At 48.5% G+C, this 27,863-nt stretch overlaps 1 protein-coding gene across 2 annotated transcripts in view; it reads left to right on the forward strand.

Annotated features, from left to right (window-relative positions):
- Positions 1-4,829: 4,829 nt before the first annotated feature.
- Positions 4,830-27,863, forward strand: part of LOC137306585 (zinc finger protein 687-like) — a 34,986-nt gene continuing 11,952 nt past the window's right edge. The window contains exons 1-4 of one of the 2 annotated variants that reach the window (XM_067975878.1): positions 4,830-4,915; positions 5,004-5,115; positions 7,045-7,161; positions 24,949-27,206. In XM_067975878.1, coding sequence (XP_067831979.1) covers positions 24,969-27,206 — 2,238 coding nt within the window. In that variant the 5' untranslated portion in view covers positions 4,830-4,915; positions 5,004-5,115; positions 7,045-7,161; positions 24,949-24,968. The remainder of the gene's footprint in view (positions 4,916-5,003; positions 5,116-7,044; positions 7,162-24,948; positions 27,207-27,863) is intronic. The other variant, XM_067975879.1, reaches the window with a different exon arrangement.

Genomic DNA, 27,863 nt, shown 5'->3' on the forward strand with positions numbered 1-27,863 from the left:
CGGAAAGTTGGCTATGCAAATCCCACTCCAGTACTTGAGTCCATGATCTAGGCTGCGTTCCAGCACAGGGAGTCCTCATTGTCAGAGGTGCTGCTTTTCAGTGGAGACATTAAACGAGGGCCTCATGTGCCGCTAAAGGCAGGATGTAAATGATCTTATGCAGTACTTGAAGGTAAGCATGGTATTTTTGGGTGCCCTGACCAGCATTCATCCCTGAAGCAGAGACAGATTATCTGGTCGTTCATTTGTATTACTGTTTGTAGGATCGTCCTGCGTGCAAAATGGATGCAGCATTTACCTGTGTAACAAGTCAAGACACTTTGAAGAAATAGATTGTGTGTGAAGTGCTTCAAAAACGCAGATAGATGTAATAAGGCATTATGTAAATGCTAGTCTTATTCTCTCTTTCAACATATAATACCTTGCACCTATCTTCGTTGAATTTCATGTGCCACAGTTCTGCCCACCTGTAAATACCCTCTTCATGCGTGAGTCTAGACAGTGAGTGTCAGCAGACTATTTTCCATGAGGGTCATCACAGCCAAGCCCAATATTGTCTTCACCCAGTGTCCACACATATCCACTTTCTAGCAACACTCATTGGACACTGATCAGGAGCAGGATACATGGTTAATTTTTCCTCCTCCTTCTGCAGTGCTGAGGCCAGTTTTAGCACTCTAATATCTTCTCACCCCATATCCTCCCCATCACCCCATTTCCTCTCCATCACCAAGACCGCCTACTTCCACCTCCGTAATGTCGCCCGTCTCCACTCCTACCTCAGCTCACCTGCTGCTGAAACCCTCATCCGTGCCTTTGTTACTTCTAGACTCAACTATTCCAATGCTCTCCTGCCCGGCCTCCCACCTTGCACCCTCTGTAATCTTGAGCTCATCCAAAACTCTGCTGCCCCGTATCATAACTTGCACCAAGTCCTGTTTACCCATCACCCCTGTGCTCGTTGACCTACATTGGCTCCAGGTGTGGCAACGCCTTAATTTCAAAATTCTCATCCTTGTCTTCAAATCTCTCCATGGTCTCGCCCCCCTCCCTATGTCTGTAACCTCCTCCAGCCCTACAACCCTCCGAGATCTCTGCGCTCCTCCAATTCTGACCTCTTGCGCATCCCCGATTTTAATCACTCCACCATTGGCGGCCGTGCCTTCAGTTGCCTGGGCCCTAAACTCTGGAATTCCCTCCCTAAACCTCTCCGCCTCTCTCTCCTCCTTTAAGACGCTCCTTAAAACCTACCTCTTTGACCAAGCTGTTGGTCATCTGTCCTAATATCTCCTTATGTAGCTCAGAATCAAATTTTGTCTGATTACACTTCTGTGAAGCGCCTTGGGACGTTTTACTATGTTAAAGGCGCTATGTAATGTTGATGTCTGAAAGTAGATAACGCAGCAGAAATTTTATCGGAAATTAAACATGGGATCTCCTGTTCCATAAGGAATGACATATGACAACCCTTGGCCCAGTCGATCGTTGTGATCATTTAAAAAAAAAACATTCTACCAAAAACATTGAATTTTACAGCCCAGAAACAGAACATTAGACTCAACAAGTCTGCACTAGTGCTTTTCTTCATAGGAGCCTTATAAAAGAAACTTGAGAATTCAGAAATATTTTCACTGGAGCTGTGGATGTTAAGGGATAACCTTAACTTTACCCACATATGCTGAAAACACAAAGTTCTATCTCTTTCGCCCCCCCCACTGTCTCTGTGCTGTCAGACTGCTTACTTAACATCAGTCACAGAACAGTCTTAACTTCCTCCAGCTCAATACTGGGAAGACCGAAGCCATCATCTTTGACCCCTTGTTAACATTTTAGTGAATCTACGCTTCACCTTTCTCATAGTGTTTATATCTTTCCTATAATGGTGTGCCAAAAACTGTACACCACACTCCAACTATTGCTAACTGAGCTCTTATATGTGTTCAACATCACCTCTTTGCTTCTGTATTCCTCGCCACCAAACCAAGGATTTGACATTTTAGGGTCTTATCTATTTCCGCTGCCACCTTTAATGACCTTGAATTAAGGGGTCATATTGTTAAGATTGCTTCCTCCTTGCAATTAGTGTCTGCATTGGAGGAAATGGAATGTATTTTAGCTATGGTTGTTGTGACAGGTTAAGCAAGATTACGGTCCTACCTAATGGACTGGGGGTGTGATGGCGTTACCAACTCAAGGATTTATAAATCGGGAAGGCCATTGCAGACCTTAGGAACAGGATTTGGCCATTCAGCCCCTCACACCTGTTCTGCCATTCAATGAGATCACAGCTAATCTGTATCCTAACTCCATTTACCCGCCTTGGCTCCATATCCCTTAATACCCTTGGATAGCAAAAATCTATCGATCTCAGATTTAAAATTATTAATTGAGCTAGTGTCTACTGCTTTTTGTGGGAGAGAGTTGCAAACTTCGACCACCTTTTGTGTGAAGAAATGTTTCCCAACTTCTGAATGGCCTGGCTCTGATTTTAAGGTTATGTCCCCTTGATCTAAACTCCCCCACCAGCAGAAAAAGATTCTCTCTACCCTATCAATTCCTTTCAAAATCCTAAAAACCTCAATCAAATCACCTCTTAGCCTTCTATATTCCAGAGAATACAAGCCTAGTTTATGTAATCGCTCCTCATAATGTAACCCTTGGAGCCCTGGTGATCTTCTGGTGAATCTGTGCTGCACTCCTTCCAGGGCCAATACATTCTAAGGCGCGGTGCCCAGAAGTGTACACCATACTCCAGATGTGGTCAAACCAGGGCTTTGTATAGCTGTAGCAAAACTTCCTCCCCTTTGTATTCTAGTTCTCTAGTTATAAAGGCTAACATTCCATTAGCCTTTTTGATTATGTTTTGTACCTGACCACTACATTTTAGTGATCTGCGTACATGGACACCTAAATCTCTTTGGGACCTCCGCTGTTCCTAGTGTTCCATCACTTAAAATGTACTCGGATCTATCCTTTTTTTGGTCCAAAATGGATGACCTCACACTTACCTGTGTTGAAATCTACCTGCTGCAGTTTTGCCCACTCACTTAGTCTATCAATGTCATTTTAAGCTCCCATCTACACTCCTTACTATGCCACCTATCTTTGTAAGGAATCTTACAACACCAGGTTATAGTCCAACAGTTTTATTTGAAAATCACAAGCTTTCGGAGATTATCTCCTTCGTCAGGTGAGTGAGTGAATGAGAGGTTCTCAAATCGCATATCTTATATTAGGCTGGGACACCATCACACCAATCAAAGGTGTCGTTGGTGTTCAGACAGGTTAGCCACGGAAAACAGTAGGTCCCAGTATACTGAATACACAATGGGTCAAATTACACAATGGGTCAAATTACACATGGGTAATTTGACCCATTGTGTATTCAGTATACTGGGACCTACTGTTTTCCGTGGCTAACCTGTCTGAACACCAACGACACCTTTGATTGGTGTGATGGTGTCCCAGCCTAATATAAGATATGTGATTTGAGAACCTCTCATTCACTCACTCACCTGACGAAGGAGATAATCTCCGAAAGCTTGCGATTTTCAAATAAAACTGTTGGACTATAACCTGGTGTTGTAAGATTCCTTACATTTGTCCACCCCAGTCCATCACCGGCATCTCCACATCATACCTATCTTTGTGTCATCGGCAAACTTCGCCAACCTAAGACTGAACTTTTGGACAAATGCTGGAACTGTGCACTTTGGTCAAAATGGTTGGGGATTCAGGGGCTGTTTTAGACACCCCCCCCCCCAGACCCCTTAAATAAATTATTACAAACTTTTTAATTTTTAGCCTCTAATAATAAAAAATAAACTCTTCATTTAACAGAAATTATAGCACTGAAAAGTGTGTTTATATTTAAGAGCAAGGCAGATCTGCTAACATTGAGTTGGATGGCAATGGAAGTATTTAAAACTTGAATTTCCCAGATACAAGACTTGACCTTTGACAAGTTCAACTGCGCCCCCGTTACTTCCGTTAAATCTGTGTGTGATTGACAGGTTGCCGCGCCACTCACGACACGGGCCTGACGAGCCGGCGGGGCTCCAACGGACCAATCGGAATTGAGCTTTTCTGCTTTTTGGGCGGGATGACGGACGTCAGGGGACATCATTTTTTTTTGGAGGGGGGAAAGGAAATTTGGTAAAATAGTTTTTTTGTGTGTGTGGGGGGGGGAATTACAAGAGATTGAGCGTAAATGAGGCGCAGCTCAAATAGCGTCGTAAATAAAAGAGAGCAACGAGCACAAAGTTTGCGGGAGGCCAACATTGCAGCCCCTTTTCACAGAAGAGGCGGGTTTCTGCGTGACTGACAGGCGCGAGAGCCAATCAGAATCGCCCAAGTGGAGCACGGCGCGCTGACAGACAGCTAAGCAGCCAATGAATTCCCAGGGGCGGGATTGATGGATAACCTGCGCCTCTTTTTTTTCCTTCTCCCTTCTTTTTTAAAAAAAAACTTTAAAAAAAAAATCTACTTGCAAAGTCAACGATTAACAAGAGAAAAGCGAGGGGTTGCTTTTTTTTTCTCCCTCCCACCACCGGAATGAGGCAGGCACCGCTTCAGCCAGCAAAAAAGAAGGCAAAGTCGGAGCAAAGGCCAAAAAAACTTCCTTGACTACGGCAGGTGGGTGGGCGGGACCCCCGAGCCGCCGTCACGTGATGGCCGACCAATCGGCGCTCGGAGCCGGAGCGGGCCGGGCTGATGGACGTGCGCCTCAACCAATCACCGTCGAGGAAGTGCCCGGACTAGGGCGGGAGGGAAGGCCTTGCGATGTTGGCGAGAGAAGGCGGGGGGAGGAGAGGAGAGGAGGGGGGCGGGTGGAGAGTTGAAATTATATTTTAAATAAACAGGAAGCGCCTGAGAGGAAAAGATGGAGAAAAGTGGTTGAAGAGAAATGTCCCAGGTTAAAGTTTAATTTATTTATACATAATCTAGCTCAAAAAAAAATCGGCCAGTCTTTTATTTGACGTTTTTTTTTTCCATTGCTTGAGGGTGAACATTTTGATTATGAACAGGCCTCAGAGCCAGTGAGGCTGCAGCTGGCACTGGTGGAAAGGGGAGTCACCTGACCAGGAACCATAGGCCATAATGCCCCTGAAACTGGTAAATATTAAAGAGGTTAGGGAGGAGGAGGAGGGGGGTTTAAAAAAATAATTGCTGAGAAACAGCCCTCCCTGAGAGGGGGGCAGTGGGGGAAAAAAATAAACCCTATCGCCCTGGGCTGCTGCGGCAAATCCCACGGATGTTCCGCCACGTTGGATACCCCTCCCGTTCCGTCGAGGATCGGCGGCGTGAGCCGTCTTACGGCGACTTAACAGGCCAAAGTCAGTTCTCCTCACACAGCGGGATTCGTAATGGCGCGCGGGTGACGCCATTTTGTCTGTTTCCTTCCCTCCCCTCTCCGGGGTGAAAAGACGCAGCCCCTCTGGCGGTGGGAAATTGGCACCGGATTTCCAGGTCGTCTCGTCGGAGAATGGGCCGGTGGACGGCTGCAGTGGGAAGTGGGACTATCCCACTGGAGCAACGGGTCACGAGGTTGGGTGTTTCGGGAGGGGGTGGGGTTTCGAGGTTGACGTTTTAGGGCGTGAGTAAGTCCCAATTCCGTAAAAGAACCGTATTCCAGAAACCAAAGGTGTTGGGAGTTTATGGGGTAAGCAGCCACTTGGAGTTGAAGTAATCGAAAGGGAAGTGGGCAGAATTCCTTGAGTTAGCGGAGGTTTTCTTACTGTTCTTGGATTGTAGTTTGTGGTAGTTGTGCAGTCATTGCAAGTTCTCAGAGGGCCCTCAGGTTTTGTGTTGTGTTCAATGCAAGGAAAGAAAGAAAGAACTTGCATCTCTATCATGCCTTTCACGACCTCGGGACGTCCCAAAGCGCTTTACAGCCAATTAAGTACTTTTGAAGTGTAGTCACCGTTGTAACGTAGGAAACGCGGCAGCTAATTTGCACACAACAAGATCCCACAAACGGCAATGTGACAATGACTGGATAATCTGTTTTTCAGTGATGTTGGTTGAGGGATAAATGTTAGCCAGGACACCGGGGAGAACTTCCCTGCTCTTCTTTAAATAGTGGCCGTTGGATATTTTACGTCTACCTGAGATGGCAGACGGATCCTCGGTTTAACGTCTCATCCAAAGGATAGCACCTCAGACAATGCTGCTCTCCCTCAGTACTGCACTGGGTGCCGGCCTAGATTATGCGCTCAAGTCTTGGAGTGGGGTTCACACACCCTGCTGTTTCAGAAGGGAGTGAGCTTACCCACTGAGCCACGCTGGCACTTAATAGAGTTCCTCACCCTTTTTGGGCTCCCGCTCCCCGTTCGCTGACACCAGCAGGACTGGGGACATCGGAGGGTGCATTCGCTTAAAGTCCCACGTTCTGTTAATGGGACCTACGTGAGTCTCGGAACCATTTTATCTAAAACATTAGGAGAGTGTGAGTCAGTGAATTTATACCAGGTGTGAAACTGCATCTCACTGGGGAGCTGAGAATATTAGAAACATCAAAAAAGGCTTCACGCACAATGAATTACTTTGAACTCCAGTCATGTGGCAGCCACGTTGCATACAGCAAGATCCCACTGAAAGAAATGGCCATTTGCCTGTTTTCTGGTGGCGTTGATAGAGGGATAAATATTGGCCCAGGACACGGGAGAGAACTCCCTGCTCTTCTTCGAAATAGTTGCCGTGGGATCTTTTACATCGACCTGACCAGGCCTCGGTTTAATGTCTCGTCCCGTCTCATCAGGCCTGCTGCACGGGTTCGGTCACAATCAGTGGTGCGACATGGTGCTACTTTCGGCTTCGCCCTTGCGAGGAAAGATCTTCCACATTGAAAAAATAAACTAAAACAGTTTGTGGAATCTTGCTGTGCCCAAACTGGCTGCTACATTTGCATACGTAGGGGCGACTCGGGATTTGAAAGGCGCTATATAAATCCACAGCCAATGCAAAAATTTTTTTTTGTGTACAGGGCAATGGCTTCAAGTAATATTCCCTTTAACGTCACTGACCTGCCTCCATTCCTTTCAGGTGCAGGTGTGATGCGATCTTGTGTTTGGGGGTACTTGATGTATAATCCATGGACCTGAGGCTCCCTCACTCCTCTCCTGCTCCCTGCGTCATCCAGTCTCTACGCTTTTCCCACAGGTACAATCTCGTTCCATCTGTGTACAGTCTGGTTTAGGTTTATCTTTGATCCCTATAGACATTTTAAACGCGGAGTGAAGATGGTGGGGAGGACGTTTTAAAATCTGCCCATCGTCTGTGCGTTTTAAACTCTAAAGGAACGTTCTGAGCATGTGAGCAGCTGATGAGCAAAAAGAATGATTTTAAGTGGATGAATGTTTGAAAAAAGAAAAATTTAAAAGGGTGTGGGGAAAGGGTAGGGAATGGGACTAAGTGAAGAGCTGTTTCAGGGAGAGGGCGCAGGCACACCCTCGGCATCCCAAAGTGCTTTACAGCCAATAAAGTATTTTTTTTTAACGTGCGCACGCACCCACGATGTGCCCTGCATCTCGCACTCTACAATGCAGTGTCACGTATGTGTGCGTTACAATGTGCTGTTATGCACACATGATACAGTTCTCTCTCTCTCTCACACACACACACACAATTTATATACCAGTCTTAATGCCAAGATTCTTCATAGAAAAATGAGAAAACAAGTGTAAGCCAAAGCATATTAGAAGGGGATGCCCAAAAGCTTGGTCTAAGAGATGGGTTTTGAGGAAAGTCTTAGGGGAAGGAGGTGGAGAGGGTTAGAGGGAATTCCATTGCATCTCTCATGCACATGCATATGTCACACAAACACACAATGCAAACCACTAGCTCTCACGTACAGCTCAGAATGCAAGGTGTCACACATGCACAAAACGATGCTTGCGTGCCCAAAAAAGGGAGAACATGGGATTTAAGCCAGCTGGGGGGTTATAAAGTAAATCAGGAGCCCCCCACCCCCGCAACACTGCTTCCTCTTTTAGCAACAGTTGATTACAATCTGAGTATCTTGGGCTATTCTCACACCTGCTGGCGTTGAGGCATCAACAGAGAGCTAGTGATTTATTAGGATGAGGCATGTATCAGCGATTAAGTGTCAGCCGTGGCTCAGTGGCTAGCACTCTTGCCCCTGTGTCAGAAGGTCGTGGGTTCGAGCCCCACTCCAGAGTCTTGAGCACAAAATCTGAGCAGACGCTCCCCGTGCAGTACTGAGGGAGCACTGCACTGTTGGAGGTGCTGCCTTTCGGATGAGACGTTAAACTGAGGCCCCGTCTGCCCTCTCGGGTGGATGTAAAAGATCCCATGGCCACTATTACGAAGAAGAGCAGGGGAGTTCTCCCCAGTGTCCTGGGCCAATATTTATCCCCCAACCAGCACCACTAAAACAAAACAGATGATCTGGTCATTATCACATTGCTGTTTGTGGGATCTTGCTGTGCGCAAATTGGCTGCCGCCTTTCCTACATTACAACATTGACCACACTTCAAAAGTACTTAATTGACTGTAAAGCGCTTTGGGACGTCCAGAGGTTGTGAAGGGTGCTGTGTGTGTGCCAGTAAAGCCTGGCGCATTGTGGGGATAAAGCCTGGCACGATGTGTGGGGGTGTGCACGTGGAGCACGGCACGATGTGGGGGTGCGCGCGCAAGCGCAGCACTTTGTGGGTGTGCGCGTGCAGAGCGCGGCACATCGTGGGCGTATGTGTGTGCAGAAAGCGCGGCACAGTCTGTGAGCACGCATAAAGCCAATGAAGTTCTTTTTAAGGTGTAGTCGCTGTTGTAATCTCGGAAACGTGGCAGTGTGCCACGGGATCTTTTGCGCCCACCTGATGGGGTAGACGGGGTCTTGGTTTAACGTCTCACCTGAAAGACGGCACCTCCGACAGTGCAGCACTCCCTCAGTACTGCACTGGGAGTGTCGGCCTGGATTATGAGCTCAAGTCCCTGGAGTGAGGCTCGAACCCACAACCTTCTGACTCTGAGATCAGCTGAAGCAGCACAGAATGGGAATTAAACTTGGGACTTTCTGGGCCTGTATTGCTTGGTCCACAGGAGTCTGTCTTTACACACTCGAATATGTGAGGAGAAGTGGGGGTAGCCTGGTATGGTTTGACGGCAATGTGACTCGGTTATCTTATCGCGTGTCTGTGTTAGTTACCCAGTCCGTCTGTGTGTGACTCTCCCGGCCTGCTGATGGCTGCGTGAAGCAGAGAAACCCAGTGACAGTTTGTGGTCGGTGTGATCCAGGAAGGAGGACGGTGAGCTGTTACTGTGTCAGGGTGCACAGGGCAGTCTCAGTAAGTCCAAGTGCTCTCAGTGGAAGCCATGCTGCTATGTCTTGTGAGATGGAAGGGGACTTCCCATTATCAGAATGAAACATGGATGCAAATGTGAGAAACTGTGCTTTGGCGTGCAAGACCTTTTGGATGATTCTGTACTGCTTTTGTTTTTCCAAAGACGGGGAACAGTGTTCAGAATCAGTATCACGTGAGAATTAATGGTCTCCTCCTGCAGATTGTGCTGAAATGCAGGTGATATGTTGGCGTTAGCCCTCCCCGAAACCACCATCTCTGTGATTGCTTTTAACTCTTTGCTGTTTGTACATTGTGCTACACAACACTACCTGCGCCTCCCACACCAGACTGTGCATGTTAGCAGGCTGTTCATCACTGAAAGCCATGAAGTCAGTGGAAAGTGAGAGAGATGTAAAATGGGCTGCCTATCCGCTATTGCTGATTTTACACTATCACACAAAGTCAAAATGACCCCAATTATGTCCAACATGATAACCACAAATCTACATTCTGCACTGACGTAACACCACCATGACCTGTTCCTACGTGACTGACCTCGGTGAGTTCAGGCCTTGTATATATCCATGCTGTAGAGTCTATGTAAAATTGGTGTTACATACTATTCCTTCCACCCGATGTCTTTTATTTGTTTACAGACATGAGATTGATCTCTCACTCTCACTCTGTCTCACAGTCTCACTCACTCTCACACACACACACACACACACACACACACACACACACACACACACACACTCTGCAGCCGGCCCTGTGCTGGTGCGAGATGCGTTCTTTGTTATTTTCTATTGCAGTGTGTGCTTGGATTGCTTGATGTCATGTTGTGTCCATGGCCATGAGAGGCGGTGGTTTTGTTTAGACCCGTTTTGGGGTCACTGCCCCCGTGTACCCTCTTTCTCTTTTGGGCGAGAGGAAGGAATTGGTGTTGCCTGTGTTTCAGCATGTAATGGAGTTTAATAAACAGCGTCACAATATTGCTGGGAAATGTCTTGCCCAGAACGCCAGAGTGCGAGTGGCATGTGAAAGATAGCACTTTTATATGGCATCTTATCTCATCTTCAGGATTACTTTACAGTCAATGAATTGTCCTGAAGTGCAGTTACTTATTGTGCAGGCAAATGCAGCAGCCAATATGAGCCAATATAATCAACTCAGCACCAGGACATTGCTGCAGGAGTTCCTCAGGGCAGTGTCCTAGGCCCAACCATCTTCAGCTGCTTCATCAATGACCTTCCCTCCATCATCAGATCAGAAATGGGGATGTTCGCTGACGATTGCACAGTGTTCAGTTCCATTCGCGACTCCTCAAATAATGAAGCAGTCCGAGCCCGCATGCAGCAAGACCTGGACAACGTCCAGGCTTGGGCTGATAATTGGCAAGTAACATTCGCGCCAGGCAAGTGCCAGGCAATGACCATCTCCAACAAGAGAGAGTCTAACCACCTCTCCTTGACATTCAACGGCATTACCATCGCCGAATCCCCCACCATCAACATCCTGGGGGTCACCATTGACCAGAAACTTAACTGGACTAGCCATATAAATACTTGGCTACAAGAGCAGGTCAGAGGCTGGGTATTCTGCGGCAAGTGACTCACCTCCTGACTCCCCAAAGCCTTTCCAGCATCTACAAGGCATAAGTCAGGAGTGTGATGGAATACTCTCCACTTGCCTGGATGAGTGCAGCTCCGACAACACTCAAGAAGCTCAACACCATCCAGGACAAAGCAGCCCACTTGATTGGCACCCCATCCACCACCCTAAACATTCACTCCCTTCACCACCGGCGCACTGTGGCTGCAGTGTGCACCATCCACAGGATGCACTGCAGCAACTCACCAAGGCTTCTTCGACAGCACCTCCCAAACCCGCAACCTCTACCACCTGGAAGGACAAGGGCAGCAGGTACATGGGAACAACACCACCTGCATGCTCCCCTCCAAGTCACACACCATCCCGACTTGGAAATATATCGCCATTCCTTCATCGTCGCTGGGTCAAAATCCTGGAACTCCCTTCCCAACAGCACTGTGGGAGAACCTTCACCACACGGACTGCAGTGGTTTAAGAAGGCAGCTCACCACCACCTTCTCAAGGGCAATTAGGGATGGGTAATAAATGCCGGCCTCACCAGCGACGCCCACATCCCATGAACGAATTTTTTAAAAAGCAAGATCCCACCAGCAACAAATGAGAGAAATGATCACTGAATCTGTTTTTGGTGGTATTGACTGAGGGAGGAATGTTGGCCCCAGGACATCGGGAGAACTGCCTGCTCTTTCAATAGTGCCGTGGGATCTTTAACACCCACAGGCAGGCAGACTTGGTTTAAATTCTTGTCCGAAAACCAGCCCTCCGACAGCGCAGCGCCCCCTCGGTACCCCCCCTCCGACAGCGCAGCGCCCCCTCGGTACTCCACTGGGGTTTTGGACTGAATCGTGCGCACTCCACGAGTGTGGGAGTCATCCAGAGCTCCTGCTTCTGATCGCCGCCCAGTGACTTCTGTTCAGTGTTGAATAGCCTGATGAGCTGGCGGACTGCAGCCTCCCATGAACAACACCCTCTGCTACCTTGCCCAAGTGAGTGTCAGCATGATATTCAACTGCAGGGGGCATTACAGATGAGTCAGCTCCTGCCCTTGCCTGACCTCCCATATGTGCACTTTCTAGCAGCGGTCACTGGAGAATGGTCAGGAGCAGAAACCCTGGCAGATATTTTTCCTTCTCTGAAGGAGTAAGAGAGATTTGCAATTCTGTTGCACCTTTTACAACCTCAGGACGTCCCAAAGTGCTTTATAGCCAATGAAGTACTTTTCTGAAATGTAGTCACTGTTGTAATGTAGAAAAGGCGGCAGCCAATTTGCGCACAGCAAGATCCCACAAACAACAATGTGATAATGACCAGATAATCTGGTCATTAGTGATTTTTAGTGATGTTGGTTGAAGGATAAATATTGGCCAGGACACTGGGGAGAACTCCCCTGCTCTTGTTCGAAATAGTGCCCTGGGATCTTTTACGTCCACCTGAGAGGGCAAACGGGGCTTTGGTTTAATGGTTGCTCATCTGAAAGATGGCAACCCCGACAGTGCAGCACTCAGTATTGCACTGGGAGCGTCAGCCTGGATTATGGGCTCAAGTCTCTGGAGTGGGACTTGAACCCACGAACTTCTGACACGGAGGCGAGAGAGTGCTACCCACTGAGCCACGGCTGACACCAAGGGGTGCTGAGGACAGATGCACCCTACATAATAACATAAGAAATAGGAGCAGGAGTCGGCCATATGGCCCCTCGAGCCTGCTCCGCCATTTAATCAGATCATGGCTGATCTTCGACCTCAACTCCACTTTCCCGCCCGATCCCCATATCCTTTGATTCCCCTAGAGTCGAAAAATCTATCTATCTCAGCCTTGAATATACTCAATGACTCAGCATCCATAGCCCTCTGGGGTAGAGAATTCCAAAGATTCTCAATCCTGAGTCAAGAAATTCCTCCTCATCTCAGTCTTGAATGGCCGACCCCTTATCCTGCGACTATGCCCTCTAGTTCTAGACTCTCTAGCCAAGGGAAGCAATCTCTCAGCATCTATCCTGTCAAGCCCTCTCTTAATCTTACATGTTTCAATGAGATCACCTCTCATTCTTCTAAACTCCAGAGAGTATAGGCCCATTCTACTCAACCTCTCTTCATAGGACAACCCTCTCATCCCAGGAATTAATCTAGTGAACCTAAGGCAAGTATATCCTTCCTCAGATAAGGAGGCCAAGACTGTACGCAGTACTCAAGGTGAGGCCTCACTAAAGCCCTGTATCACTGTAGTAAGACTTCCTTACTCTTGTACTCCAACCCCCTTGCAATAAAGGCCAACATGCCATTTGCCTTTCTAATTGCTTGCTGTACCTGCATACTAACTTTCTGTATTTCTTGTACGAGGACACCCAAGTCTTTCTGAACACCAACACTTAATAGTTCCTCACCATTTAAACAATATTCTGCGTTTCTGTTCTTCCTACCAAAGTGAATAACCTCACATTTCCCCACATTATACTCCATCTGCCACCTTCTTGCCCACTCACTTAATGCAGGTTGAGTAAATGCTGAGCCGAGCGCTATCTGGGTTAAAGTTAATTATTGTTTTGGTTAGTGTGCAACTAGCCGCGGAATGTTTTTGAAGTCTTGAACCTTCACTTGTTCCAATTTGAGTTCAAAGCTGCACCGTTGGGTTTTGTAGTTTTTGTTCTGTCCTCGTGCTTCCTCCTGTGCTCTCACCTCGCCTCTCGGCTTTTTTTGAAAATAAAGGTCACGCTCCTGGGAACTTTCCTCTCCTGTTCCTTCTAATTTCCCAATCCCACCACCCGACACACACTCCCACCTCCCTGCATCCTCACCGTATCAAAACCGAGGTTCATTGCACTGTCTCCTACTCTTAACTCATTCTTTCCCAGGATCCGAAACCTTTAAAACTTCCTCCCACAACGTACAGGCTTTTGAAGAAAAGAAAGAAAAAATTTGCATTTCTATCACGCCTTTCACAACCTCCGGACGTCTCAAAGCGCTTTACAGTCAATGAAGTACTTTTGAAGTGTAGCCACTGTTGTAATGTAGGGAAACGAGGCATTAATTGGTGCTGGCGCACAGTCACTGGTTGACCAGCTGTACTTTCTAACCCGGTCACAGGCACCCAGGGGAGAGACTGGGCACCTGTCGGGATTTGACCAATCGGCCCCCTGGGCGTGTCCCAGGTGTTGTGCCTCAAGCCTACGGTTCAACTGAGCCTGTTCGGAAGCTCCCGTAAACTGCAAGGAACAGAGCTTGACTGGAGATTAGACACCAGCGCAGCCTGGAGACTGAATCACCACCTCACTCCTGGGCTGCTCGTGACCGCATTCAACCTGCGTGTAGTAAGCTTTCATTTTCTGTGTTTCTTAACATCTTTGCATTAAAGCAACAACCCCTGAGGTAATAAAATTGCTATTGATTCGCTCCTGAAAGTACATCGCAGATACCTGTGACATTGATGATGCTGCAGCAGTAATGAAAAGAAAGAACTTGCATTTCTGTCGCCCCTTTCACGACCTCAGGACGTCCCAAAGTGCTTCACAGCCAGTGAAGTAAAGTCACTGTTGTAATGTAAGAAACATGGCAGGTAATTTGCGCACAGCAAGGTCCCACAAATAGCAATGTGATAATGACCAGATAATCTGTTTTAGTGATGTCGGTTGAGGTATAAATATTGGCCCAGGGAGAACTCCCCCGCTCTTCTTTGAAATAGTGTCCGTGGGATCTTTCACGTCCACCTGAGAGGGGCAGACGGGGCCTCGATTTAATGTCTCATCCGAATGACGGCACCTCCGACAGTTCAGCACTCCTTCAGTACTGGCACTGAAGTGTCAGTAGATTTTGTGTTCAAGTACCTAGAGTGGGACTTGAACCCACAACCTTCTGACTCTGAGGCAAGAGTGCTACCCACTGAGCCACGGCTGATACCAACTGAAACTGCTGTGTAAGAGCTACGTACTTTTAGACGGTTAACGAGGAAGTTTTGGCGCTGTTTTTTTACCCGCTCCCTTCCACCTGACTCTTGCTGGAGAACGATTCCCCCCCCCCCAACACCATCCTTCAGATGATTTTGTACTTGGATTTTGGTCAGCACGATCACCTGAACACTCTGTCCCTGGGCAGTCTGTTCCACACACTGCCCATCCTCCGAGGGAAGCAGTTACGTGTAAACTGGACGCTCGCTGTCCCTCGAGTCCATGCCGCCTGGTTAGAGTTTTTAATTATGTCGACGACTTGTTGTGGTTCAGTCTGTCGGCCCCCCCGAGACGATTGAAACTCTCATTAAGGTCTTCCCTGAGTGGCCTTTCCTGCCGTGTAATAAGTGTTTAAATCCAGGATCTGTGGTGCTGGAGCTTAGGAGTGAAATCTTTCAATTATCTTGTAACTTTGAAAAGCTGGCGTTCTGTTGCCGTGAGGAATTGTGGTGAAATTTCTAAATACCCGAGTGTCCCGTCTTCAAACTGTGCCTGTGTGTGTGTGTGTGTGTGTGTGTGTGTGTGTGTGAGAGAGAGAGAGAGAGAGATCGATACAGCACAGGAGGAGGCCATTTGGCCCATCATGTCTGTGCCGGCTTTTTGTCCTCATCGCGCCTCTGCTTCTTTTGCCAATTACCTTAAATCTGTGACCTCTGCTTACCGACCCTTCTGCCAGTGGAAACAGAGTAAATAAGGAGAAACTATCAAAACCCTATCCTGAGCTCACATCCACATGTGACCCACTGAATAGCGATTAAGATTGTGATTCCCTCCTCACCACCCAGCCCAGGATTGTTTCTGCCAATTGTGGTGTTATCCCAGCACTGGTTGTGTTTACTATTAATTCTGACAGGCTGTATTCTTTCGGGGAAATGGCTAGTTGCTGTGGCCCACTCTCGCAGTCAGGTTGTGTCATGTTGAAAGGCGGAGCAAAAGGTTAAGGAACCTATTGATTTCCTGCTGTAATTAAAGCTCCTACCGTGTCATGGCTATGTATTGTTTTGTTTTACAAAGCACACGAGACTTATTTCTAAAGCAGCTAATGTCCTGTAGCAATCCTTGTGAACCCGTCTCTTGTGATGTATAGTTGTTAGGATGGAGCTGTGTTTAACCTGATTTGTCCCTTTAAGGCCACTGCGTGGGTCCTCTCTGTGGGGAAGTGCTGGTTCTATAATCTAGAAATGAAAGAAAGACTTGCATTTATATAGTGCCTTTCACATCCCAAAGCACTTTACAGCCAACAAAGTACTTTTGAAGTGTGGTCACTGTTGTAATGTAGGAAACGCGGCAGCCAATTTGCGCACAGCAAGATCCCACAAACAGCAATGTAATAATGACCAGATCATCTGTTTTGGTGATATTGGTTGAGGGATAAATATTAGCCTAGGACACCTGGGAGAACTCCCTGCTCTTCTTCAAAATAGCGCTTTGGGATCCTTTACGTCCACCTGAGAGGGCAGAAAGGGCCTCAGTTTAACGTCTCATCTGAAAGATGGCATCTCCAACAGCGTAGCACTCCCTCAGTACTGCACTGGAGTGTCAGCCTGGATAATGTGCTCATTTGTCTGGAGTGGGACTCGACCCCCACAACCTGCTGTCTCAGAGGCGAGAGTGCTACCCACTGAACCACTGCTGAAGTGGGTAACATAAAGTTGGGGAACACCTAGGAAACAGCGATCATAACATAATTAGGTTTTATTTTTAAAAATGGAAAAGGAGAGGAAAGAGTCAAAGATGGAGGGACTTAATGGCAGATCGGGGGTGGGGTGCGGGCAGTGGGATAGCCAATTTCAGTGAGCTAAAAAGTGAACTAGCCCAGATAAACTGGAAAGTAAAACTGTCTGATAAGACCGTCCCACAAACACTGGGAAGTGATCAAACAGGAGAAGGTAAGAGTATAGACTGGACGTGTTCCTGCGAGAAGGAAAGATGGTGCAGAAAAAGCTTGGATGAGTAGAAAAATTAAATTCAAGTGGAATATAGAGAGAAGCTAAAAAGGAGATTAGAAAGGTTGAGAGAGGGTATCAAGAAAGACTGGTAGGTAACATGAAGGGAAATAGTAAAGGCTTTTATAAACATTTAAAAAATGGTTAAAGAAAGGGTAGGGTCGATGAGAAAGGAAATCTTATGGAGGAAAAAGGGAATCAAGGGATATGGGGATAGGGCAGGAAAGTGGAGTTGAGGTTGAAGATCAGCCATGATCTTATTGAATGGCGGAGCAGGCCTGAGGGGCCGTATGGCCTACTCCTGTTCCATGTTCTTATGAATGGCGGATATATACATGAGGACTTGGTTTTCACAGCTTAGTGTGGTAGTAGAGAATGAAAGGGTATAAGATGGAGCAGTTAGAGAGGGAAACTATAGATATGGAAGTAGTACAAAAAGTACTGGTGCAAGTCTAAATTGGTAAGGCATCGGGGCCCTGATAACTGCATCCTCGAATGATGAGGGAGGTGAGGGAACAAGCCGAGGCTCTGACACAGCCTTTCAAACATCTTTGGATATCTATTGTTGAACGGCTGCAAGGATGAGAGATGCAAATAGCTCAGCACAGACCCAACATAAAAGGAAGATTCTGGTACAAATGAAGGGCGTCTGTTTAAAAAAAAAATCAAATTCAGACTCCAAGGAAGTCGCCTCTCCATTGCAACTTCTCCTTCAATATAGGAGCTGTGAGCTTGTTCGGCAGGATACAAGGTAACAGGAGCTGATCTCTCATTTCACCAGCAATACCTAATGACATCTGCGGGGAAGAGAGGAACTGTGGCCTGTTAGTGTAAGTCAGCGCCGTAATATTGCCCGTCTCTGATCCTACCCCGCCACACCTTCACCACTGAAACCCTCGTGCGTGGCCGTCGTCACCTCCAGCCTCAATTTCTCTCCAGTGCTTTCTTTGCTGGCTGCTTGATACCACCTCATCTTCACATAGAATTTTCAGCACAGTAACATGCCATTCGGCCCAACAGGTCTATGCCGGCGTTTGTGCTCCACACGAGCCTCCTCCCACCTTACTTCATCTCACCCTATCAGCATATCCTTCTATTCCTTTCTCCCTCAGGTGTTTATCCAGCTTCCCCTTAAATGCAATCTACGCTATTCGCCCCAAGCACTCCATGTGGTAGCGAGTTCCACATTCTCACCACTCTCTGGATAAAGAAGTTTCTTGAACTTTACTGCCTCCATGCTATCCCATACCTGCTTCCCCATCATCACTGACCTCTCCATGGTCCCTGTGACACAGTGCATTTCAATAATCCTTCTCCTCATCTACAGATTGTACATCCTACCCCACTTGTTGCAACCTTTTTGGACCAGATCCCAGCTAGCACCCTCTGCTCTTTGTAATCTGGACTGCTGTGCCTTTCTTTCCCAACTCCCCAATCCCCATCCACTCGCCGCCAGTGGCCAGTCTGTCATGCGACCCATCCCTGCGCTCTGGAATTCTTTCCCTAAAACCCGGCCTTTTTAATTCAGCTCTCCCCAATTTCCAAAGCCTCCTCAAAACAACAGCAACAATTTGCATTTATATAGTGCCTTTAACGTAGTGAAACGTCCCAAGGCGCTTCACAGGAGCGTAAATCAGACATAAATTGACACCAAACCACAAGGAGATATTAGGACAGGTGACCAAAAGCTTGGTTAAAGAGGTAGGTTTTAAGGAGCTTCTTAAAGGAGGCGAGAGGTAGAGAGATGGAGAGGTTTAGGGAGGGAATTCAAGAGTTTAGGGCCTAAACAGCTGAAGGCATGGCCACCAATGGTGGGATGAAAGAAATTGTGGGTGCACAAGAGGCCAAAATTGGGACGAGCGCAGCAACCTACCTCTTCGACTGTTCAACCTGTCCCGAACTTTTCTACCAATTCCTGGTCGGTGTCTGTGTTCCTTCCTCTTTTATTCTCTTCCACCCCCCACCCCAGTGAAGCACCTCGGGCTGTTTCACTCCGTTTAAGGCGCTCTTAAGTGCTGCTCATTACAACAAGGCTGTCATTTGCATTGGTTTGAATTTATTGTGTACTGTGAATCATCAGGTTGAATTATAGCGTTGCCCTCACTCCCAGTTATTGCTTTCACGCCCTGTCCCGTACAAACCCGCCTCTAGTTTCCACCTCACCTGAAAGTGATGTCTCATTCCCGGGACACAGTTGCATTTACACAGCGCCTTTAACGTAGTAAAACGTCCCAAGGCGCTTCACAGGAGCGTAAATCAGACATAGATTGACACCAAACCACATAAGGAGATATTAGGACAGGCGTCAGTGACCTGGGACCTACAGTGACCTGGGATAATCTCACCCTGGTGACCATTATTCATGCCTGAGCCCAGATAGGGGGGTGTCAGCAGGGTATTTGATCCGGGAAGCACAGGGCACCCCAGCTAAATCCAAGCACTATCCAGCAGGAGTCACTGGATAGTGATCAGGAGAGGGAATCCTAGCTGATTTTTTTTTGTCTCTCCTCACCAGTCTAGCTTGGGGGCACTGGGATCTATTGTAGTGCCCCTTTTTTTAAAAAAAAAATTATAAATACATCCAAGCAGATGACTGTTTCTTCACTGCAGTTAATGTAGAAAGGTGAGAGGTGACTTCCTTTGTTCAAACATCCCCCTCAGCAGCTCTGAGCTCTCTCTTCCCCTGGCATTTTGATTTTGCTGTTCTGTATTTTGTGCTTGCAATTTTAAGAAAGAGGACAAAAAATGAAAGGAAGGTTGCTGCTGGGATAAATGATGTCAGAGCCTGCAGAGAGCCAGTTTGTGGAAAAACGTGGGGGTGTGGGGAAACTGCCGGGCAGCAGTGAGCAAGGAGGAAGTGCAGTGTCAGTCTGGGCCTCATCAGAATGGGAAAGGATAAAGCACTAGAAACTGGACTCCTTGCATCGATCAAACCCTAAAGATGGAGATTATAGAGAGTGAGTAAACTTTGAAGGGGGTAATTTCATCACTGGTTTACTGATGCAGGAAACTGTTCAGCATTCTGTTTTACACTGCCCTCCCTTCTTGCTGTGTCTGTTGGGACCAGGAAGTAGCACACACAAGCTGTGATGTGCAGTGAGTCCTGTACGAGAAGTCCCAAACACTCTGGGCTCTATGGTGAAGCACGGCCTCAGCGACCCACGTGAAATCCGCAGCCCTGCGAGTCCGACGGCGGTTACAAACCGCGAGTGGCCCGATGGATTCCTGCAGGGCCTGGTAATCACTGCCCCAACTAGCACTCTGCTGACTACAGGCACAACCCTTCCACGACTGCAGGGATCCACCGCAATCCTTTAAGATCAGGCCGCTTCGGAAGAAATTAAGCCGCGCGGTTCTCAAATAGGGTACAGAAGATGGCGATCTGTGTTTTCAATTGTAGGTTTGGTCTCGTTAACATCAGAAACCCCTAAAACCAAGGGAACATCAGAAAGGTGTTTCAACTTTTAGTTGTCACCCGAGTTTATTTAAATCCGAAGTAATTTTAGAACCTGATGGTTCCTGAACAAGCAAAAAGGATTGGACCCTTTGCTGCCCAGCACTTCTCTATTTTTGTACTGTGTCTGTGTCTGCATCGAACATTTCTACATACAGAGAGAGTAAAGCTCCCTCTAAACTGTCCCATCAAACACTCCCAGGGCAGGTACAGCACGGGTTAGATACAGAGTAAAGCTCCCTCTACACTGTCCCATCAAACACTCCCAGGGCAGGTACAGGGTTAGATACAGAGTAAAGCTCCCTCTACACTGTCCCATCAAACACTCCCAGGGCAGGTACAGCACAGGTTAGATACAGAGTAAAGCTCCCTCCACACTGTCCCAACCTCAGAAGAGTGACGTTGTTGATTTAGCGAATGTGTTCATGCTGGGGAGGATGAGCAGATTAAACCTGAGCAATATGTTTTAACATTCAAGAAATGATTTGAGTTGTAATCTCCTGTGTGGACCACTGTTAGTCCCAGTTGAGTCTTTTGTTGCCAAATTGTAGTGAGATTTTATTCATGGCCTTTAGTTTCTGCATCCCACACTTTTGTTCTGGTTCTTTCAGGAATTCCCTGTCAAAATATGTTTCAAGAATTGCCCTAATTGTCATTTCACCTCTTGAACAAGTCTTAACTCCACGAGAAATGTTGAGAATAATAAACTGGGATTTGGATAGAAGGGAAGATTTTATTCATCCATTTAATGTGTTCTTGAGGATGGTGACGAAGAATTAACATTTCACTCCAAGAAATCATTTGAATTTGAGTTTTATTCTCTTTTTCTTGAATTTTTGATCTTAGTTCCAATTTTTAATTTAGAGACGGAAATGCAATAAATTAGCCAATGAGTCCTTATTTCCTCATTTCAGTGGAGGTTAAACAACCCCAATGGTTCAGGCGAGTGATGTTGTCGTCACTCGGATTCTCTCTGAACCTGTGACCTTCACTGAGAATTCTTGTGCATGGGCAGCGCACCCCACTATAAGTGGCCAGGATAGTGACTTACAAGCCGCACCGCTGTATCAAACCACTTGCCCTGGTTATCTTCAGTCCAAGCTTCTATCGTTACAACATACAGTAACTATATCTGAGACTTCTTGCGGTACTTGGCCAGCAAATCACACTACAGGAGGTAACAGTCGGAACATATTATATCATGCCGTAAAGAGAAACTGTTCCCATTGGCAGAAGGGTTAAGAACCAGAGGATGCAGAGTTAAGGTGATTGGCAAAAGAACCAAAGGTGACGTGAGGAAAAACTTTCTTACGCAGCGAGTGGTTATGATCTGGAACGCGCTGCCTGAAAGGGCGGTGGAAGGAGATTCAATCGTGGCTTTCAAAAAGGAATTGGATAAATACTTGAAGGGAAAAAGTTTGCAGGGCTACGGGGGAATGGGACTAACTGGACTGCTCTTACAAAGAGCCGGCACTGGCTCGATGGGCCGAATGGCCTCCTTCTGTGCTGTAAGCATTCTATGATTGTATCGGGTCGCCTCTCTAAGTTTGTGCTGCTCTGAAGTAAACAGACCCAGTGCTTTAAGCCTATCAGAGTGATTGAGGACTCCTGCAAAGCTGGCTGCACAAAGTGGTGTGTCGGAGTGTTGTAAGACCAATATGTGGCAGGAGATTTCCCCGTCCCCCTCAGGGCCGAGGTGTTCCTGATCCCAACTTGGTGCCCGAGGAGGCACTGAATGGAGGAAGGCATCTTCCATTTGGAGAGAGAGAGATCCCTGTGCTTCTGTCAGGTACCTGCCGCTGGTCACATGTCAGCCCCTGCAACCTTGGCCATTGGGGACTGAAGTGTGTAGCCTTACAATCCCATGTCTGTGTCATCCTCTGAGTAATGACAATACTGGGCTTGTTAAGTCTGAGTGCTTCCCAGTGTCTCAACCATTGAAGCTTTGTTCGTCATTAGTCTTTGTGTAATATCCTATTGAACTTTACACGGACGCGAAGCAAGAGACACCGAAAGGTCCCATTGAAACGTTCTCTTATTTGCAGAAAGACTCATGTTTTCCAGGGTGTCGCTGGACAGTGATTTGGAATGGGGTCCCGAGCTGATTCTTTTACCCCTCCCACTCCCCCGTCCAGGGTCGGGTCCCAGCTCCAATTGTGCTCAGTAACTGCTTCAGTTGATATGAGCTAACTTGGCACAGGCCAGAAGTTGAGCCTGGGACTGCCGGGTGGTGTCTTTACCCCTAGGGGAGGGGACGGGAGACAGAATCATGTGTTTTTTTTGAGTAACCAAACTTTTTAGAAGGTTTGACGACAATTTGATTCCAATTTGACCCAGCTGTCCTGTTGTGTGCAGCGTTATGTATGATGTGGTACGTCTTGCTGAATTGTGTGGGCTGACTGAGTGATAAGTGAATCCCTGCCACTGAATCAGCTGGAGATCCCCCACAGCAGCTTAACGCAAGACAGGCAGCAGGTCTGACCCCTGCGCCCTTTCGCTCTGGAGTCTGTTTCATCCTTTTGTGGTTTTTCAGGGATTCACTGTTCCTGTGCAGCTCTGCCATACCCGACTTGTGTGTGTGTGGGAGGAGGACCCAGCCTTGTCCAATTTACATCGTCGTCTCCTCAACAAAAAAAGAAGGCCCACAGCCGGTTCCCTTTCGCAAATGACTCTGCGCTGTGTTGGAATTGTAAATAAGTCATAGAATCATGCAGCACAGAAGGAGGCCGATTGGCCATCGTGTCTGTGTCAACTGTTTGCAAGAGCTGTCCAATTAGTCCCACTACCCCCCCCGGCCCCCTGCTCTTTCCTCATAACCCTGCAAATTTCTCCCCTTCAAGTATTTATCCAATTCTCTTTTGAAAGTTATTATTGAATCTGCTTCCACCGCCCTTTCAGGCAGCACATTCCAGTTCATGACAGCAAGTTACGTGCTTTTATCTCAAACTCCTGGATCCTCGTCGGCAGTCTGTGCTGGGGTTTTCCACCTCCTCCCTCGAAGGTGCAAGCTGTCTCGCTCAGCTTCTGTTTCTTGGACACTGGTTGTCATCCAATTCCTCACTCAAATGGCCATTCATCGCCGTCTAACCCACCCAAGGATGTCAAGGCCTTGGAGAGGGTGCAAAGGAGACTTACCAGGATGGTACCAGGGATGAGGGACTTCAGTAACGTGGAGAGACTGGAGAAGCTGGGATTGTTCTCCTTCGAGCAGAGAGGGTTAAGGGGAGATTTAATAGAGGTGCTCAAAATCACGAGGGGTTTTGATGGAGTAAATAAGGAGAAACTGGCGGGAGGGTCAGTAACCAGAGGACACAGATTTAAGGTATTATTTAGAATTTACTGCACAGAAACAGGCCGTTCGGCCCAACTGGTCTATGCTGACGTTTATGCTCCACACGAGGCTTCTCCCTCCCTACTTCAATTCACCCCCATCAGCCAAGGTAATCGGCAAAAGAACCAGAGGGGAGATGAGAATTTTTTTTTACGCAGCGAGTTCTGATCTGGAATGTGCTGCCTGAAAGGGAAGTGGAAGCAGATTCAGTAGTAACTTTCAAAAGGGGAATTGGATAAATATTTGAAAAGGAAAAAAAATTACAAGGCTATGGGGGAAAGAGTAGGGGAAGTGGGACTAATTGGCTAGCTCTTTCAAAGAGCCAGCACAGGCACGATGAGCCGAATGGCCTCTTGTGCTGTATGATTTTGTGCATGCCGACAGGCATTTGGCTGCAAGGAAAACATTACAACTGTGTTCAAATCCCCTCCTAACCCTCACACACATCCCAGCACGTTCCAGCGGGAGTCACTGCATGGCGATTGAGAGCAGAAACTCCGGGTGATTTGATTTTTTTCCCCCCTCCCCCTCCCAGCAAGCTGAGGGATCACTTGTACATCCCATGCGGCCTCCCCGGCTGCGGTCAGCTCGCTCGCTGCGGATCAGTGATGTAACCTGAGTCTCCCCCCTCCCCCCCCCCCCCCCCTGCTCTCCCTGGTCTGTGTGCCTTTTCCCCCAGCTAGGAATAATGATTCAGCAGACATCCCAGTGAGACTGGAGGGAACCAGCACGGGCGAAAGTGATACTGTGAGCAGTCTTTGGCCGCCATGACAACCAATAAGAGTAAACAGATGTTTTTATTTTCCCGTCACTAACCAATTTCAGATTAAATTACAGAGTCGGCTGCTGGAGTGAACGTCAGCAGTTACTGAAGTTAAGTGGTGACTCAACACGTGACGTTTTACTCCTTTTGTAATCTCCAGTGTTTGTACAAGAACGGGGAAGGCCCCGAGTTTGCTCTTTTGGTCTTTGTGTAAACTGATCTTGACCAGTGGGAGGTTACAGTTGGCTTCAGTGTCCCCTGGATTAGGGCGGGGAGAATCAAGTTCAAGAGATCCTGCTCCCGATCGCTATCCAGGGACCCTGGTGAAAAAGCCAATGTGCATGGATGTCGGTTGAGAACAAGATCGGGCTTGGCTGTGATGCCTCACACAGTCGAGAGCCTGCAGCACTCGCTGTGTCGGCTCACATAGGGAGAATGACCTCATGGGTGACGTACTGGGAGGATTGCTGTCACCTGTAGAACTGTAGCTCAGGGAGAGTCAGCACCTTCGGCAGGGGGGGAGAAACGGTGGAGGGGGGATAGTACTTTTCAATATTAAATTAGCCAGGAATATATAATTTTTTCTTTTCTCTTCTCCAGGTTTAACTAGTCTTCCTATAATGGCCGACATGACGACCCCTGATTTTGATGACCTGTTGGCAGCCTTTGACATCCCAGATCTGGATCCGAAGGACACCATCCAGTCAGGCCAGGAGGAAGCCCATTTGAAACAGACCTCTATACCCCCCAGTAAGGCCCCAGCCACCACACCGGATGAACCAGCAGTCAGCGTGATCGTCAAGAATAGCGTCAGCCCCAAACGCTGCGACCCCACCCCCGCCAACAACAAGGACGCCCATCGCTTTGATGCCAATTCTATGCACAACGGCTTTGAGGCCGTTTCGATGCCCAGGTCACCAAAGTTGGCGTCGCCATCGTCCAACTGCGACAACTGGACCAGCATCCAGACGAAAATGGGTGCCCCCCATGGAGGGGAAGACTCTGAGGGGCTCCCTCCCTTCAATCCGGTCAGTGTCCCGGAAACTGAGAACACCGTGAAGCTCGAGGAGCAGGATGAAGATGCCGACTGCTTCTCCCCACAGTCCCCCCTCTTTCCTGTTCCTCCGGACTCCGAGGCTTCGAATTCCAGAATGCTGAGCGAGGACGTCGTGGAAGAATTGCCTGTGGAATATTCCCAGCGGTTTGCATTGGATGACGAGGAGCAAAGGAGGACGAACGGGAAAGCTGGATCTTCCGAAGAGGAGAAGCAATCGGATGTGGAGTCGGAGGAGGAGGAGGAGGAGGAGGAGATGGAGCAAAGCAGCGAGCCGGAAGGCAGCCTGCACGAGGAGCCTGACGGGGCAAGGGATGATCCCACCTCCTCCCCTATCCCAACCTCACCTGTGTCACCGTGGCAAGATCCCAATCCAAACTCGAGTGTGACCGTGTCTGCCAGCGTAAAGTCCCCTGACGGGGCAGCTGAGCTGCAGTCGCACAGCCCTCCCGCGTCCACGATATCCAAAGAGAGCCCAAAGGTGTCTCCTTCACCACCGAGCCTCAGCAGGCAAATTAAGAAGCAGCCTGACAGCCCTCGGAGCGTATCGAGCAACGACGGGGACGACAGCAGCAGTAAGGAATCCTCCTCCACCAGCTCTTCCCGGCCTCTCAAGGTGCGAATCAAGACCATTAAAACCTCCACCGGGGGAATCATGCGAACGGTGACGAGGGTTTCGTCTGATTCCGAGCTCCGGTCAAACAGAACAGCAGAGGATGGAATGGCACCGGATGATGATTCAGAGCGGATGGAGGAAGGGGAAGAGGAAGAGGAAGAAGGCAGTGTTGCCGAGACGAGTCAGCTTCCGTCCAAGCCAGAGATGCCAGCCTCCGCTCCTGCAAGGAGCGACGGGGCTGAGGTAGTCAGTCTTCAACTGGGCAATGGCACCATCATGAAAGGGACGGTCCTGCCAACATCCACGTTCCAGAATGCCAGCACCGCCATGTTGATGGCGGCCAGCATCGCCCAGAAGGCCACTCTGGCACCGGCCAAGGTTGCCGGCGGCACGAAACCCGTTTCCAAAAGTGTCCACTTGGCGAGCCTGAATCTGGTCCCTCAGACTCTCTCTGCGGCGACTGCTACGAAGACCCTAGCCCTGACGCCCAAGTACGTTACCACCACCACCCTTCAGCTGGCCACCAAGTCGGTGAACGGCACTATGGCGGTGCAGCCGCAGAAGACCACCCACGCCGCCAACGGCTCCGTCGTGTCCCGCAGTCAAGTCCCCCTGGTGGAGGCTTTTCACAAACTGTTGAACGGGAAGAACCCTCTACCCACCTACAAGCCCAACCTCAACCCGCCTGCCGACAGCTGCCTGTCTCTCCCCCCCTCTGGGTACCGGTGCCTGGAGTGCGGGGACTCGTTCGCCCTGGAGAAGAGCCTGGCTCGCCATTACGACCGGCGGAGCATGCGGATCGACGTGACGTGCAACCACTGCGCCAAGAGAATCGTCTTCTTCAACCGCTGCAGCCTGATGCTGCACGCCCGCGAGCACAAGGACAAGGGGCTGGTCATGCAATGCTCCAACCTGGTCATGAAGCCCATCACCCTGGACCAGATGATCGGCCAGGCTGACGTGTCCCCGGTGGTGGCGGGAACAGCCGGAGCCTCCAGGGCGGGGAAGAGCGCGGCGGCCGACACTGCCGCGGGGTCCCAGCAGAGCTCCCCGGTGATGCCGCTGTTCCCCGACCCGGCTCTGATTAGTTGCGACAGCTTCGACTGCACGGAATGTGATCAGCAACTCCCCGACCGAGTTAGTCTGGCCGCACACTTCCAACTGGGGGCACCCAGTGCTGCTGTACAGGTGAGGGGGGTGGGATAGGGTTGGGGAGGGAGGGTATATCTGTTTTCAGCCCCTTACTCATCCATCCACCCCCCTCGAAAGTCTTCCCTCCTGCCTTTGAAAGTGTTGCCTGTTGCTACAGTGTGTGGTTTTATACACGGCACATGGTACACTTACTAACTGACCATTGACTCCTCCTCCCTCTGCCCCTCCTCCCCTGAATTACATTGACTGTACAGCACAGAAACAGGCCATTCGGCCCAACTGGTCTGTGCCGGTGTTTATGCTCCACACAAGCCTCCTCCCAAACTCCTACTTCATCTCACCCTATCAGCATTTCCTTCTATTCCTTTCTCCCTCATGTGCTTATTTAGCTTCCCCTTAAATGTCTCTACGTTATTCGCCTCAACCACTCCATGTGGTAGTGAGTTCCACATTCTCACCACTCTCTGGGTAAAGAAGTTTCTCCTGAATTCTCTATTGGATCTATTAGTGACTCTCTTATATTCATGGCTCCTAGTTTTTGATTTTCCCCCCCTCCCTCCCCCCCACAAGTGGAAACATCTTCTCTATGTCTACCCCATCGAACCCCTTTGTAATTTTAGAGACCTCTATCAGGTCACCCCTCAGCCTTCTCTTCTCCAGAGAAAAGAACTGCCCCGAAGCAGCGACTTGCAC

The sequence above is a fragment of the Heptranchias perlo genome, chromosome 44 (assembly GCF_035084215.1).
Source record: "Heptranchias perlo isolate sHepPer1 chromosome 44, sHepPer1.hap1, whole genome shotgun sequence".
Classification (NCBI taxonomy): Eukaryota; Metazoa; Chordata; class Chondrichthyes; order Hexanchiformes; family Hexanchidae; genus Heptranchias; species Heptranchias perlo.